This window comes from Pteropus vampyrus, unplaced genomic scaffold (assembly GCF_000151845.1).
Source record: "Pteropus vampyrus isolate Shadow unplaced genomic scaffold, Pvam_2.0 Scaffold387, whole genome shotgun sequence".
Taxonomy (NCBI): domain Eukaryota; kingdom Metazoa; phylum Chordata; class Mammalia; order Chiroptera; family Pteropodidae; genus Pteropus; species Pteropus vampyrus.
Genome location: NW_011889168.1, coordinates 747970 through 765810, shown reverse-complemented (window position 1 = coordinate 765810; position 17841 = coordinate 747970). Strand labels below are relative to the sequence as shown.

Here is a 17841-nt window from a genome sequence, read left to right as displayed (position 1 = left end):
TATGTTTAAGGGCTTTTTATATTTTTATATTTGCTTTCCTGTGGAGAAAATGCAAAGGCCAGCAAATATAACAATCCATACACATAAATAGGGTTTTGTTATTGATATTACTGCTTGTTTTTTACCTTTATGCTCTACATGTTTTTCTTTTATTTGAGTTGTTTCTTCAACTATAGTTCCTGGCCATACCTCTGAAGAGAAGTTGCTGGCAGTGGAGAGGGAGGGCCAGTACTGGAATGTCTGCTTTTCTCTTTCTCCCTTTGCCATTTACTCCTGGGGAAATATCTGTAGACCGGAGTGATGAAAAGAGAAATTTAATAAATTCTTTTTCTGAGACTAATTAAGGCTTCAAAAAGATAGATAACCACTTGGGATAATATAGTCATATTAAAACTTAGGAAATGGTCAGTAATATTGCAGCCTCTGAACACGGAACCCCCAAAAGCACTGGCCCTTTGAACTTGGTGAGTTTCAGTGTAATGTGCATAGGAAAACCTAGAATATACAGCTGAAAAGAAATTTAAAAATGCTTTTCTGCATTCTTTGCCAATTTGGAGCTTTAGGCTCAGGTTTGATAAATTTTAATGAGACGTTGCCATTGGCGTGCACATAAAAGTGAAGCAAAGATGTATGAAAAGATGTTCTCCCTAGCTTTAAGATTATGTTCTGCATATGGAGATGGTGGTAACTAAATTTGTAAATATCAGGCAGTGGCATTTTAGAGCAAGAAGGAACTGCAGATGCCATATTTTCCAACTCCCTTACTCTACAGATGAGGAAACTCAGGCTAGAACAGTTTAACTGACCTGTGCAAGTTCCTCCAGCTAATTAATGGCAGTGTTAGAGTTTAGGTAGGTCCTTTCATTATTGGTCTCTGTCCTTCCTGCAATTTATAGGACTTCCCTCAAACACACATGCTGAGGTTTTGCCATTGCCAAGGATTCTGTACTCTGAAATAGCCCCATGTCACAAATTCTCTCCCACTTGGGATTCCCTGCCCCATAATTGTAAGACAGTTAACTGAAGCTAACTGGGTCTGGGGCCACTCTGTTAGAACAAAACTGACTTACATGGGCTTGAACTTCTAATCTTGATTTTATCAATATTTTGTCCTGTTTATTCAGACTTTCCATAAGTAGGAAGTTTTTTAAAAAATGTTGTATTGTGAGCAAAAATCAAACTTTTATTTGAACTACCTTTGAAAGTTTTTCTGAAGCTTTAATTATGTTCCTTTTGTTTTGGATGTAATATCAGATTCTCTCCAATTTTCCTAAATGTTTGAAAATATTTTTTATACTCTCTGTCTTCTGTTGTGATAAAAAACATCAGTGTTGGCCATGCCTACGGGCTTAGTGAAGTGATCTGAGGAGCTCTCTGGACCCCAGTCCTTTGTCCAAGAAGTATATGGTTAAAAGAACAAAGCAAATTTCATGAAAACTAGTATAATGTGATTCCATGTTAATAGTAAGTCTCTGCTCCAACGACCACTTACTTTTTCAAATTATACATGTGTTCAGGCTACAAAGACTGCAGACATGCATGACTGTGTTGGCAAATACACATATTGCCTTAACCACACTGAAGGCCGGTTAACATAATTGTATTTCAGATACAGTTTGTCATTGATGCTGGGTGGCATGGGGCTTAAAACAAAAACAGGATGAGCCCAGAGCACAGAAGTGGAAAATTAGGTGGGTGTGTGGGTATGGACTTGGAAATGGAAAAATGTACTTTCTTCCCTTGGGATGTGGCCTGCGTTCATTAATGTTGACCTTTCTCTTCTCTATCCCTGTAAGCTGACGTTGACACCAAGGCTTACTGAGAAACTAAATAGACCTCGCTATCCAGGGATAAGGATAAGACCACCCAATTCAGTTTTGCTTTGGCCAGAACCACATGTTTAATCTTTACCATGAGTTCAAACTATTCTTGTTCTTAGGAATATGGACTTCAACAATTAAAGTCAACACATGCTTCCATTAAACCACTGTTTCCACCTCCAAATGGTTATAAATATGTAGCATAATCTATGGGGGAGGGGTTGGAATGGATGATAGTTTATGCTAATGGCACTCTAGAAACCAATATTCTCTACTCAAAATGACATGGACAAATTCTACTCAATATCTCCTGGGTTCCATTAGTTTTTCTAAGTAAATGTTTCTGGGGAAAATAATTTCTGTTTTTATTGCAGCTGTGCAGCAGATACAGTGGTGATGGATTGCAAGTGCAAAGAGTAAGACAAAACTCCGGCATACAAAGGACAATGACAACCAGAAAGCTTCAGCCAGATCCTGCCCTTTCTTTGAAAGGAACTGGATCCTAGGAAGTGAAGGCGTTCAAATTTTAGTCCTCTGCCTCCCTCTACTGTTCATCTTAGGAAGTATTTTTTTTTTTTTTTTTTTACAACAATGAGAAATCATGTACTAGCTGCATCCTTTACTGTACTCTCCCTGCTGGCGCTAATGGGAGATACAGACAGCAAAACAGACAGCTCGTTCATGATGGACTCGGACCCTCGACGCTGCATGAGGCACCACTATGTCGATTCTATCAGTCATCCATTGTACAAGTGTAGCTCAAAGGTAAGATCAAGATTTCTGTGAGGTAGCATTACTTCCAGAAACAGGAGAGAAGCCAGGAGATGGATAACTATGATGATAGCTCAAACCCGAACTATAAGGTTGGCCCACAGGGCTTGTGAGAGAGTCATGCTTTTAGGGTTTCCCATCATACTTTGCAGTTTTGTCAGTAAAGCTGACTAATTGACCTTGTGCACACAGCCAGCTTCTCTCTTTTCAGGCTGCTCAAGGTCAATAGGAAAGGATGGAAAGTTCTCACAATAAAATCATTGCTAAACACAAGGTTGAGGGGTGTGCTTCATCTTTGGCTGTGAAATTTGTGAGCGGTAGTATTCTTTTCAAGAAAAAATCATGGAGCCTATAAGTTATCATAATACCTTCTACCTCCACCAGCAATAAAAAGGAAGGGGAGTCAAGAAATATGATTGAACAGTGAAACGTATTTCTTGAGGGGTTCCTCAAAGAGTTTCCTGATGAAATAGTTGGTCATTGGCTTTACGGTCCAAGCTTTCTTCACCTTCCATGTTTATGTTAAAATTATTTCAAAAGATAAATGGTAATTTGGTCATTTGTCATTTTACATTATTTACGCATGTCATTCTTGTTTGGAATAGGTTGTATGTGTTTTTGCACAGGCACTCTATGCAAGTGATGTCTCAGTTTTGGCACAAGATGTAGGAAACAATATCATGCTTCAAAGACCACCAAGAGTGGCCAGACACATGAGCCACCAGAAGGGAAGCAGATAGTAGGGAAGAACAGACTCAGAATTAGAATTCTCATGACTGTCACTGCCCCCAAACAGTCATATGAGTGGAATTTGCTCACATTTGGTAAATAAAAATTTGTTTAGGCCAACTGTAGAGATTTTCATTTTTAGTCCTGAGACTAAAAATCACTTAAACATTCTCATGTGGCAAGTATTTTTTAAGTTACCAGTATAATTAAGAACTTTTTGTAATATCAATCATTAGAATTAAGACCATATAAGTTAATCTCTCTACCCTCCATTTAAAAACATTACAACTTCTGTCTGTCTTTAAAATTTCCATAACTTCTCTGATTATAGCTCAATGATAATGGCTTGTTTTAGTTTTGGGGAATCAGAATTTAAGTTAAATAATTTTAATCATTATATTAGTAAGATCTATGACTGTGGGAAAAAATAGACCTAAGGAGAAAGATTGTGACAAGTAGAGAGTTAAATGTTACCAAACAGCACAAAAGATATTTGTTTGTCCCAAAGTCTTGCTTGTACTTAAGAAAAACTTTCTGTCTCTTATTTGTACTTGTAGAAATAAACAAAAAGTAAATAGATAAACTTAAATTTTTTTCAAGACTGCAATCCCTTCTTAGGGAATAAAACCTAAAACAAACTGGTAAAAAGAGGTGGGACGTGATTTTACAACAGTGATTGCTCAGAAATTGACTGGAGCAATTATTAGCTTCTCCTCCCCCACCTCAAGATACTGTTACCAGCTAGGATTTAGTGTTTCTTATTCCATGGATGATTTCTTCCTCTGATGAGTTGTCTTCCATAATCATAATTCTTTTAGAAAAAAGGAATTAAAATTATTTCAAAGAAAGTGTCAATGTGATAATAAGAAGGAACAAAGAAACAGGAGTGTCTCCAAAAATGAAAAAAAAAAAAAAACAATCTGGAAAGATTTGGTGAAATGTGAAATGATGGAGGCACGCCTTAGCAATTATAACATTAGTTAAGGGAAGGTCAAAGAAGAGATGTCATTAACTCGAACCCAACAAACTCACAGTGCTTGAGAATGAGTCCGGAAATACACTTTAATCTATCCTTGTTCACTTCTGTTTCTTCCAGAATGCCATGGTAAATAGCACAAAATTGTGATAGTAGGAGAAATATTTGTAATTTCATAAAAAATGACCAGTTTTCAAACATCCAAAACTATCTCAAATATAGCAATAGTTTTACATAAATGGTGCTTCCTTGGCCATAAAATATGCCTGGAAGAATCTAGACTACCCAGACATTTCCTGAATTGATTTTCTTTATGTACCCCCAAACAAAAACTGTTTTTAATTTTAAATTATTTCATAATTCTTAACTTTCACAGACTCAGGCTGGTCTTCTCTCTAATGGGTCTCATTTAATAAAGTTGTTTGTCTTTGTAGACTTGTGATAAAGCATTTAACTTCCATATAGAAAACAGACAACAGTTTTTACAAAAATCTACCCTAGGAGACTAGGTAGATTTTTCCTCTCTGTAAAAATTTTCCCCCAACATGATATTCAAAGGCTATTATTTACTAGAAACATGCCTAATGTTTACTTTTCAATTGTTAATGCTTCCTGACTTACATTTATTCAGTGTATGGCCTTAAGAAGACAGATGAAGGGGAGTTTGTGATCCAGGCTCAGGGAAGGGAGGGCACTTGCTTGAACATCTAATATGTGTCAGGAACTTCATACTATGTAATCTAATCAATGCTAACAAACCTGTGATAGGAGACATCATTCCCATTTTACTGGCAAGAAAAAATGAAACCTGAAAGAAGTATTAAGTAGATTGTTCCATGTCATATAGTCCAGGAATGGCAACGTCTGCTTCAGAGTATTCATCTTTCAACTATTTGTATCTTCATATTGAAGGAATGCAAGTAGAAAGCAGGAACTAAGCTCAACTTCTGATCTGCTGCAAATTATGATTTTTTTTAATCTTTTTTTTAACCTTAAAGGATTTTTTAATCTTTAATCTTCAATAATCTTTCTAGAATTAGAACTAGTAGTGAAAGTTTTCCTGGGAACCTTCCATAAAACTTCTTGTTCCCCGCTAGCCCTAAACTTACAACTGGCTAGCTCCAGGGGCCTGTTGTCCATCTTCTAAAAATTCAGGAAAGAGCTGAGGTGGAGTCAGGCAGAAAGGACTAGCTACAGGGGTCCACCAAGGAGGTCATTGTGGCCACAAATTAGGATGTGTCTGGTGGCTTTCAGTGGTGAGACCTCCTCAGATTGGGTACAAAAGATTCCGGGAGTGGCAGGTTCATTTACAATCTTTCCTGAACTTCTAAGTGAGTAAAGGCTATAGAACAAATAGGCAAAAGTCGGTGGTTAATGGAAACGAGCTATCTGGGGTGTCTTTAATAGAACTGAGACATTCTAGACTTTGAAGTGAGATAGACCTGGTTTCAATTCCAGTTCCACATGCCAAATGAGTGAATTTCTTGCCATGTAAAATGCTGTCTACCTAAAGGCATGGGCAATGATATTTGAAAAGCATCCAGCACAGTGGCTGGCATATAGTAGACATTAATAAATGATATTATGATCTTGATGATGAAGTTATAAACTGGACAGGTGTTTAGACTTACTTTTCTATTTCAGTCACTACTGCGATCTCAATAACTATTGGGATCTCCTATAACCTTAAAGGATTAGGAGAATGAACCTCATTGTGGTTCTTGTTGAACACAGAAACTTGGCAGGGTTGGGAGGAGCATGCAGAAGAACAAAGAAAATGTAAGCCGCTGTGCTGGGTGCTAAGAGTGGGGATAAAAGTTTAAGAGAAATAGATCTTGCTGTCTGACCTCCCCTCCCAGGTGAATGGAGGAAAGAAGGACTGGAGCTGGATGACTTCTGGATTCAAGCCAAGGAGAGATTATCAGGAACTGAGATTGGGATAGTGAGCTGGTGAGGAAGATGAGTGGGAGATGGTGGCCCCAGGCCAAGGGCATGAAACCATGACATATGGTTGGCTGAACTCTGAAGGGCCACAGGGGCTGCACCAATAGAAGAGGAGGGTTCAGGGGACAAATCCTGGGACAATCCCAGAGGAAAAGGGTCCTGGCATGCCAAGGACTGAGCTTCATGTTGGGAAGGAGCAGTTAGCATCCCCAAGCCATCTCCTACTGCTGCCCATGAAGTTCATAGTGCAGTAGAAGAAACGAGAGAGTCAGGAATATTAAGTTTATAACACAATTAACTAATGAGGAGATATGAGTTAATTTTTAAAATATATTTTTTATTTTTTAATTATAGTTGACATACAATATTATATTAGTTTCAGGTGTACAACATAGTGATTAGACACTGTACATACTTATTACAATATTATTGACTATATTCCATATTTTGTACTTTACATCCCTGTTATTATTTTGCAATGACCAATTTGTACTTCTTAATCTCTTCTCTTTTATCATCCATCCCCCAAACTCCCTCCCATTTGGCAACCATAAAAATGATCTCTGTATGTATGAGTTTGTTTCTGTTTTTTTGTTGTTCATTTATTTTGTTTTTTAGATTCCACATATAAGTGATATCATACCATATTTGTCTTCCTCTGACTTATTTAACTTAGCATAATAACCTCAAGTTTCATCCATGTTGTTGCAGATATGATTTAATTTTTTTTTAAAAGAAAGACAATTGTATACTGAATGCCTACTATGTACAGGCACTGTGGTAGGTACTGGAGGCACAAAAATACAAAAAAAAAAAAAGACAAAATTTTGGCCCTTATAATGCTTCAAATAAATGGGGGAGAGAGGAATTGTTCTGTGTGCAAAAGCCTCCTTATGTCTATTTGAATTGTGAACAGATTCCAGTTGGAGTTTTCAGAGTTCCAACTCATCCCATCAAAGATCTCACTCCCCTACCACCCTACCCTGCTTTATTCCTCTGGTTGCAATTTTGCTGATGCTGTCAGCCTAGTATAGGTTGATCTGAGAGATGAGTTAAACAGTCACTTGTTGAGAGCGTTGGTGAGAAAAGGAATGGAAGAAACGTGGATAAATATTGTTCCTGAGGAGAAAGGGAGTGCTTCAAGGGATGCCATAGAATAAGAAATGCGCAATGTTCACTACTGAGAAAAAAAGACAAAATATGTTTCTCACTCAATTGGGGTAAAATAGTCCAAACCCTGTTCTAGGAATGGAGAGATGTGTCTTTATTCTGATACTGATGGAGACATCTAATCAGTCATGGCCTGAGCCAGGAATTCATGGGAGTTCAACATAACAGGAGAAGAAAATGACTTTGGCGATGGTAAGAGTCTTTCAACAAAGGTGATGAAAACCATCTGTGCCTGGGTTTTTTTTTTCTCATTCAGAAGATAGTTGTGTGTGGCAGAAAAGACATAACTGTCTAAAAACTATGGCAGATTCACCAGAAGGAGCAGTACAATCTTTGATCTCACAATGTAGCCTGAACTTGTCCATGACCATCTTGAGTGTCATAACACTATGAAACCTGAGAGCTTGAAAGGCTGACTGTCGTGGATTAACAGTGTAATGCCGTTGTTAGGAGAGAAGGCTCAGGAATCAGACAGTCTTGGTTCATAAGCCTGGCCCTTCATTGTACAACTATGTGACTTCAGGCTGGTAACTTATCTTCTGCCTTTTAATTTCTTAATTTGTAAAATGGGGAGAGTTTATCTTTTGAAATGTTTATTAAGAATTAAGTTGCATGTGAAGGGCTTGGCACAGTGCCTAGAGCCTAGTAAATGTTCAAAACATGTTATGTATCATCATCCTTACTATTCTTTTATTATACCCCAAGGACCTTTTTATCACTCTTAGCCTCAGCACATAGAAATTAGATTAGAACATGAAGGAGCCTATCCTTGAACAAACACTCTGAACCTGGTAGTTCTGCTTCTTATTGGGAGAAATGGGCTTTCACATTGAGCTGGAGCCAAGTGACTCCAAGGTTGGGGGATACAAAAGGGCTGCTGGAGGAGTTGCCTAGCTTCCTAGCATAAGGGCACTTTTTTCTGAAATACAAGATAGTAAAAGTTAAACTGGACTCAAAGCAAATAACATGTATCTGTCACCCACTTGGGCTGTGAGAAGTCAATAGGAGGTCTTATGAGCAATAACCAACTGTTGAACCCATTGTCTAACGATGGAATCCCACGTGGGTACTTTGACAAAAGAAACTATTTTCCTGATTTGATAATGGAGCAGTGTGGGAACTCTCCATTAAGAGCACTGAAGTGCAGTTACCCAAACATGAGGAATGTACATCAACCACAAACTGGGGCCACCATGTTTTGGCAGGCAAACTGGTGTTTGAAGGTGTCAAAAGTTTGTCGAACTGAAGGATGAATTGATTAGAAGTTAGAGAGTATGTGGTCCTGTCCAGTGAATTGCTCGGAGTCCCTGGGAGTCCCCAAATCACTGGGGGATGGAGCTGAATGAAGGTCTTGATAGTGGAGGAGATATTATTTAGGACTACCGTGGCTCTTAGAAGATTCATCTCTGCATAACCTTGGAGGTGATGAAAATGTGTCCCAAAAAGCCTATAAGAAAAAGGTCAGACTTGTATGGTTGCGATATGGTTAGGTCTCTCAGAGGCAGATCAAAGTAGATTAGAGAAGGTGTGAGTTGACTCATGCCTCAGGAAAACATCTTATATCAGGAAGAGGTGGGATATTATAGTGATTTAGACCAGGGGTTTGATTTTAGACAGACATGGGTTTGATTCCAGCTCGGCCTTTTACCAGATATGTGAGTTCGAAAAAGTTATTTAAACTCTTTAAGCCTTATCTGTAGTAATAGCACAGGAAATAATATGTAGTACCTTTAGTATAGGATTGTTATGAAGGTTAAATGAGATTGAATGGTGTAAGTGCTTGATAAATTTTTGCTGCCATTATTATTATTAGCTAAATTATCACTATCTAGTGATGCATCTGGAGCAGAGCCTCTTAGGCTTTAACAGGTCCAGAGCCTTGCTAGTAAAAGTGTGGATGTTAGTCCAGCAGTACCATCAACCAGAATCCTATGAAAAATTCAGAATCTCTAGCCTCACTCAGAACTACTTAATCACATTTTACATTTTAACAAGATTCCTCAGATTATTTACATACATATTATAATTTGAGAAACTCTGTTTTGGAAGAAGTCAGAAAATGTTCGTTATATCTGTAACACAAGCAAGGCATGCCAGAGACTAAAATGTGGAGTACCGAGAGTGAATCTGGAGAGCAGATATTTATCCCTTCCATTTCTTAATGACATTTATGGATCTTGTCTTCCAGACTCCTCACTTTACTTATCCAACATACATTCACAAAGCACAGCAGACTTTAATATAATTTTCAGCTTTGCGATGAGATCTATATATTGGGAATCTCCCAGAGGGGATTTGCATGTGTGTGTTGAGAACATCAAGGGCCCAATATTATTTCATAGTCTCTTCTTCAAGGAGAAAGCATATGAATCTGACAATGGAGGATAGTTAGGATTTCATTAAGCAGAACTAAGAAGAAAGGGCATTCCCAAGAGAGGAAAGACATGAGCAAAGAGAAGAGGCAGGGAAATTCAGGATAGTTCCATGGATTCCTAAGTAATTAAGCTAGATCAGAATAGGGAGTGGGTGATGAAAACGAGAACAGCTGTAAGAAAGACTGGAAAGATATGTGAAATCCAGATCATGAAGGATCTTAATGCCTTAGATTCAGGATTTAGGATTTTAGATTTTATTCTGAAGGCTGAGGGGCAGGCGGGCAGGAACCACTAAAGGTGTTTATTGTACATGTCTGTGCATTCTCCTTACCCAGAAATTCTAGCTCCTGAGGAAGAGGGGCCCATTTAAGGTATTGCCAGGATCTTCAGTGCTGGAGTTCTTATCTTTCAGAATGAGCCAAAGGTGGAGATCGAGACTCTGAAAACTTTTAGTGAAATCACTATCATGATAGTTCTTCTACAAATGGCCCTATATTGCCAACTTGGTCATTTTACAGACAGCGCTGATTGCCTTGTCATTTGAGGTCTACATTTGGTTCACCTGTATCTATATCATTTGGGGATGATGTACCATCATGTTTTTGCTCTTCTGCATTAAGTCCGTTGGCCCAGTTCGGCCATATTCATCCAAACTGAAACTAGATCTCTAAAGACTCCACTTTGGGAGGTGATTCTTTGAATAACTGCTTAATCTACCTAATAGATTATCTAAATTAGAGATGAATAAATTGAACACTACTTCAAAGTAAGATGTCAAGGAGATCTTCCCGTGTACTGGTAGGTGTGCAGAGAAAGGTCTGGGGAAGACCTTGGACTCCCTCTCTCATTAAAGGGATGGGGTAGGCACCAAAGACTGGCCCAGGTACTACTGACCTCTGGCATAATCTCTCAAAACCTATTTAAGATCATGTCTGTTTCACCTATCAATGTGGAGAGCAGAATCAAAGCTTTAATAAAATCAAAGCAGCTGCCATTTTCTCTCTGCTTCTGTGATCTTTCAGAGAAAATAAATCAGTAGGTCTTGCTCAGCTTATCTTCGCCAAACCCTGCTGGTTGTTTCCTAGTATCTCATATTCTCTTGTTGGTTGCTAAGAGATTGTTGGATTCATCCCAGCATCTTCTCAGGTAATGATGTTAGTGATCTATAATTATCAAAAGTCATCTTCTCTTCATTTTGGAAAGTCATTTCCATCTTTTAATCCTTGGGTGTTTAATTCTGACCTAAAGGATAATGTCAGAGATAACAGCTGGTGAGTTTTTAATAACCGCTAATTCCTTAAATATCATGAAGTAAATGTCAAATGGTTTCATGTATATACATATATGTATGTACCTTTTAATCTTTTATTTGAATAATTCCACTTTTTATGTTCTTATTGTTGGTTCTGGAATTATAGGGCAACTTTTTCTCCATCACTTAATATGAAATTCACCAAACAAAACCTTCCCACATAAATATGGATCAATAATATCAGGTTCCCCTCACCCTCTCTGTGCTTAATGAATAGCTTAATGAGTCAAACTGCCCACCCTACCTACCCATGGCAGCCACTCCTAGGTTACCAGGATTTATGTATAAGATAAATAAGTGAGCCTCTGCTTCACCCCTTAAGCTGTATGCAAAATATTGAGTGTGTGCTATGTCCATTGTTCTGGGGGTAACTTTGGTAGTTTGTAACAGATTCTTAAAAGAGTCTGTTTTCTGAAGCCACATTAAAAGCCACTTATAAAGAACACAGCCTTTGGATTTCATCCCGAGCTTTATTATCATTGTAATCTACCTTTGGAAATGGGGATGGGTAGAATGAGTTAGTATTTGTCCTAAATGACTCTGAAGATGTCATTGCATAAATCTCAGACTTCATCAATATATAAGCCCAGAAATACCATTCTAGGGCCCCAAATGTATTCTGTTTCGATTTCAAGCTCTTGTTTCAAGTTGTAGTGCCTAGAATATTTTTCCCTAAGTATCACTCAGTTTACCCGTTTTTTCTTCTTCAGAAACCATATTCTTTTTGTTTAGCAATATCCTGCACTTAATAAATTCTTTTTTTCTGCAGTTATTCTTTTTTAAAAAATGTATATATTTTTTATTTTTTCAATTATAGTTGACATACAATATTGTATTAATTCAAGTGTTCAAAACAAGGATTAGAAATTTATATAACTTAGGAAATGATCATCCCAATAAATCCAGTAGTTATTACAATACTAATGACTATATTCCCCATGTTAAACTCTATAGCTTAATGACTGTTTTGTAACTACCAGTTTGTACCTCTTAATCCTCTCCCACTTCACAGATCTCCCACTCCCAAATTGACAACCATCAAAATACTCTCTGTAAATGTGAGTTTGTTTCTGTTGTTTGTTTATCCTGTTCTCTAGATTCCTCATATGGCATTTGTCTTTCTCTGCCTGACTTACTCCATTCAGCACAATACCCTCTAAGTCCATCCATGTTGTTACAGATGGCAAGATTTCATTCTTTTTGTGGCTGAGTAATATTCCATTGTATATATGTACCACCTCTTTATCCATTCATCTATTGATGGACACCCAGGTGGCCTCCATATCTTGGTTATTGTAAATAGTGTTGCATGAAAATATGGATTCACATGTCCCTTCAAAGTAGTGTTTTGAGTTTCTTCAAATAAATACACAGAAATGGTATTACTGGGTTCTTCTTTGTCTCTTATTATAGCCTTTGTTTTAGAGTCTGTTTTGTCTGGTTTAAGTATTGCTACCTCAGGTTTGGTTTGGTTTGTTTCCATTTTCATGCAACATGTTTTTCATCCTTTTACTTTTGGTCTGTGTGTGTCTTTTGATCTAAAGTGAGTCTCTTATAGGCAGCATATGTAAGGGTCTTGTTTTCTTATCCATTCGGCCACCCTATCTTTTGATTGGAGCATTTAACCCACTTACATTTAAAGTAAGTGTTGCTAAATATGTAGTTATTGCCATTTTATTATTCACATTTTTTTATCTTTGTTATTTTTCTTTCTTCTTCTCAAAGAAGTCCCTCTAACATTTCCTGTAATAATGGCTCGGTGGTGATGAACTCCTTTAACTTTTTCTTATCTCGGAAGCTCTTTATCTGTCCTTAGATTCTAGTGATAGCTTTGCTGGGTAGAGTAATCTTGGTTGTAGGTCCTTGTTATTCCTCACTTTGAATATTTCCTGTCAATTCCTTCTGGCTTGCAAAGTTTCTGTTGAGAAATCAGCTGCCAGTCTTATGAGTGCTCCCTTGTAGGTAACTAACTGCTTTTCTCTTGCCGCTTTTAAGATTCTTTGTCTTTAACCTTTGGCATTTTAATTATGATGTGTCTTGGTGTGGGCCTCTTTGAGTTCATCTTGTTTGGGACTTACTGTGCTTCCTGGGCTTGTATGTCTATTTCCTACTCAGGTTAGGGAAGTTTTCAGTCATTGTTTCTTGAAATAGGTTTTCAATTTCTTGCTCTCTCTTCTTTTCCGTATCCCTATGATGCAAATGTTGGTACACTTGATGTTGTCCCAGAGGCCCCTAAAACTATTCTCCTTTTTCTTTTATTCTTCTTGTTGTTGTTCTGATTGGGTGTTTTCTGCTACCTTATCTTCTAAATCACTGATTTGATCTTCTGCTTCATCTAATCCATTGTTAATTCTTCCTAACATAGTTTTCATTTCAGTTATTGTATCCTTCATTTCTGACTGGTTCTTTTATGTTTTCTGTCTCCATTTTTATGTTCTCTATCTCTTTGTTAATGTTCTCACTCAGTTCCTTTACTCTTCCCCTAAGTGCACTGAGCATCCTTAAAACCAGTGTTTTGATCTTTGCATCTGGTAGATTGTCTCCATTTTGTTTAGGTTTTTTTTTTTTTTTTTCTGGAGTTTTGTTCTGTTCTTTCATTTAGGACATGTCTCTTTGTCTTCCCCATTTGGCTGCCTACTTGTGTTTGTTTCTATGTATTAGGTAGGCCTGCTACGTGTCCTGGTCATAGTACAGTGGCCTTATGTAGTAGGTGTGCTGTGGGGCCCAGTGGCACAGTCTTCCCTGGTCACTTGAGCTCGGTCCTCCAGGTATGTCCCTTATATGGGTTGTGTGTGCCCTCCGGTTGTAGTTGAGCCTTGGTTGCTATTTGCTTGTCAATGGGAGGGTTGACCTTCAGGCTGTGATGACTGGCCATGACCAGTGAAGGAGCTGTTGTGCCAGAGCTTACCCTACAGAGCAAACTTCGCTTTAGCAGGGCTCTAGTGCCTGACCTATCTGTCCTTTGGGTGTGTCGTCCTCAAATGTGACCCCAGGTAGTGCTCTCTCTCAGACCAGAGCTGGCCGCTGGGCATGCAGGCTGGGGCCTCCTGAGAGGGGCCTTGCCTCAGGCCAAGTTCAGCTGCAGCCCATGCCCTGCCTGGGGCCACTTGGCATGAGCCACCCAGCAATTTGAAGATGGCTGCCACTCATGCTGGGCTTGGAAGTGCCTTGAGAGGCCAAGTCCCAAATCAAGGCAATTGCTGCTAGTTCCAGGGTTGGGGCTGCTCAGCAAGAAGTACAGGGCATCTTAGCCAGATGCTGCTTGTTTAGGTTTTGTGAACCTTTCAGAGATTTTAGGAAAGTCTGTAGCATGAACAAAGATTGGTCATTTGTAAAATCCAGTGAAAGAGGCTTAGACAGGCCCACAGGTTGGGAGGGGCAGGATCTCAGGAACTCACTAGGGTGAAGTGGCCAGTTTTAGCTAAGCTGATGGAGACTCAGATATGGCATCTGCCTGGGTCTGCAAGCCAGGTGGGGGAAGGCTCAACAAAGGAACAATGGCCTCTGCCAGCATTTCTGTCTGGGAGAAACCTGCCCCTCCAGCATTCACTCTGAAGCTAGACAACTCATTTCCTCCCCGTGTGTCCCTAGCACCTTTTGAGCTGCTCTCCCAGTGCTGGAGCTCAGAGTGAGTGCGTCTGTCAGCAAGTAATTTTGTGCTGGGTCTCTTAAGAGTGCCTGGGACATCCCCAACCCTTTGTCTCACTCAGCCACAATCTCTGCTGATTTTCACAGCAAGATGTTCTGGGGACTTTTCTTTCCGGCACTGAGGAGCCCAGTGTGGGGCCGGGATCTATCGCTTCTCTGAGAGGACCTATGCAGCCAAGATACCTCTCACAATTCTCAACTGCCACATGCGGGAGTGGGACCAGCCTGTTTCACGTCTCTGCCCCTCCTACCAGTTTCAAGGTGGCCTATCCTGTGTGTCCCCAGGTGTAGGACTTCTTTCTGTTCAGTTAGATTTCAGGTGATTCTCAATGGTTTTTCTGTAGTTTAGTTATAATTTTAATGTGGTTGTGAGACAAGGCAAGCACAGTGTTTACCTACTCCGCCATCTTGACTGGAACTCTATGTTGTTATTCTTTACTCTCTGATTTTAATTTGGAATGACTTTCTGCATTTTGAGACTGGTAGAATTGGCATTGGGCCCATGGTAGACTGCTACCTGTTTGAAGAAATTTCTTTTGTCTTTGGATTTTTATTTGCATGTCATGGTGGTGAGCCTCAGCCAGTTGTTCTAAATTCTCAGTGCATGTCAGAATCACTTAAGGAGCTTTGAAAATCACAAAAGTCTGGTCCTATCTTCAGTGATTTTGACTCAGTTTGTCTAATATGGGGCCTGGATGTTGACATTTTAAAAACAAGTTTGCCAACTGAAAAACAAAACAAAACAAGTTTTGCCAGATGATTCTAATGTGCACCCAGAGTTGAAAGCCACTGGTCTAATCAGCATAAATTGACAAAGAGTGTTAGTGCCTTTTAAAGGAGACTGTGGGGCCTGGCTGAGGTTTTGGTATCTCCGCAGGGTAACCACCTTTCTTTTCTCCCCAGATGGTGCTTCTGGCCAGGTGTGAGGGGCAATGCAGCCAGGCATCGCGCTCTGAGCCCTTGGTGTCTTTCAGCACTGTCCTCAAGCAGCCCTTCCGCTCCTCCTGTCACTGCTGCCGGCCCCAGACCTCTAAGCTGAAGGCGTTGCGGCTGCGCTGTTCAGGGGGCATGCGACTCACGGCCACCTACCGGTACATCCTCTCCTGTCTCTGCGAGGAGTGTGGCTCCTGAGACCAGCTGTTCAGTGGCTTCTGGATGGGACAGCCTCCCATTTTTGTTGAGGCAGTTCAACCCACCAGGGAAGGACTGGCAAGTAAAGAGTTAAAGCAAAAAAAGATGCAGCAATTTTCACGGGATTCTGCATATTCTAGTAATAAAGACTCTACATGCTTGTTGACAGAGATACTCTGGGAACTTGTTTTCTATTTCTGTCTCCTTTCCCTGGTACAATTTCTTTTAGTTCCCTTTTCAGATTCAAGCATGTTCCCCCTTGGCGCTGAATGTAGTTTGGGTTTCCAACAATTCAGCATTAATAGGAAAAGTGGGCCCCCAGGCAATAGTGGGTCAGGCTGTTACTGTTTTGTGCAGATTAGGGAAGCACTTGCTTTGCAAAGCAGGAAAACTCAGCTCTGTCTGGGACATTGTCTGGTTATTGTTTATCTTGTCATTTGGTCTAAAGTTGCTATTGCTGCTAAAGATTACCAATTTCAAATTCCAGGCACCAAGCATGTGGATATGTTTAACCAGGTTCACTCACAGCCAGTTTATTGACATTCAAATAACTAACAAACAGATTCTTTTATGTGATGCTGGAACTCCTGGTAGCTGTAATTATTATTCAGAAATGACTTTTGGGAAGTAAAGGTAGCATAAAGAATTTGTCACCTAAAGGCTCTCGCAGATAAATTATGATAAAATTTTGTATAGAAGCAGACTTTAAAAGACCTGCACAAATTTAGATCCTGTACTGATTTTGAAAAAAGCATATATGTACTAGTGGCATGGAGAATGCATTGTACTCATGCATGTAAATTAGACAACAAAGTATGAATCTATTTGTGGGTGTGCTATAGCTTTAGCCATGCTGTGGGCATCCTTCTCCAACATTCTCTTGTCCATGTGAAACTTGTTGCCAAAATGGTGGCCTGGCTCATCTTCTGAACATTTGGTTCAAATATATTTTGGTCTTTAAGACTAAAATTTGAGTTATTCCCATATTGTGAAATAAAAAGAGAGTATTGTCAAAATTTCGACTGTGTAAGTATTGTTTTTTCCTACTAAATATCCTACTATGATGTATCCCTCTGGTTTGTGGGGGAGTCCAGAAAGAGGGAGACGGGGTTCTAGAATGCATGCTGGAAGGGCATTTTTTGAAATTAATGTCCTAGGTTTGTGGTGGTTTATTTGGCTTTTAATCTCAGAATTTAATTTATTAAATAAGCACAAAATCTGATGCATCTGGCTTCCTTAGGAACTATAGGATGAAATAGAGAAGTTGTCTCCTTTTTAGCCTCTTCACTTTTCTCAGAAGAGAATAAGTATCCATGAATGAAGTCTGAAGAGGACAGATAGTTCACTAACAATGGTTTTTATTCCATTGACCATCCAGTGCTCCATGTCCAATGGTACTCCTGAGCATTATGAGAATATTCATGGTGCCAGCATAGTGCTATGTCTACTTTAGACACCTCAACACTAACCTAGATTGGCAATTCAGTTTCCAGGGCAACTCTGACACCATGCTGTCTTGGTTCATTAGAGATGAAGGTGCACCTCACTGTTAGTGCAGCCAACCTGTGAATTACTTTTCTTATAGAGGTGATGGTTTTTCAAACTCTTTGGCTTAGCTTTCACACATTTTCCAGGGAGCTAACAATGTTAAATTTGTATTTGTGGCTTTGGAACACAGAGAAACGAATGCTATTAAACCTTGACCTTAATCTTAACCTTCATTGTGATGGAGTCAGCCAGTCCACTATGTTGGAAGTCTCACTCTAAAGGCAAACATGAAATGGTAATTTGGACCATTACATGAAGTTTTGTCATAAAAAAAAAAGAATTAAATTTGATACCTAAAGTTAAATGGTTATAATTCTTAACTGATAATGAAAGTGTTAACCACTGGTCACATTTATAGCTACTCTTTTACGTCACCAATCAAAAAGTAGAAACGATACTTCTAGCCTTAAAATATCT

At 39.1% G+C, this 17841-nt stretch overlaps 1 protein-coding gene across 1 annotated transcript in view; it reads left to right on the top strand.

Moving 5' to 3' along the window:
• Positions 1-16885, top strand: part of NDP (NDP, norrin cystine knot growth factor) — a 32250-nt gene extending 15365 nt beyond the window's left edge. Inside the window, exons 2-3 of the mRNA XM_011380025.1 lie at positions 2195-2585; positions 15649-16885. Of these exons, the coding sequence (XP_011378327.1) occupies positions 2412-2585; positions 15649-15876 (402 nt within the window). The 5' untranslated portion in view covers positions 2195-2411 and the 3' untranslated portion in view covers positions 15877-16885. The remainder of the gene's footprint in view (positions 1-2194; positions 2586-15648) is intronic.
• The last annotated feature ends 956 nt before the right edge of the window (positions 16886-17841 follow it).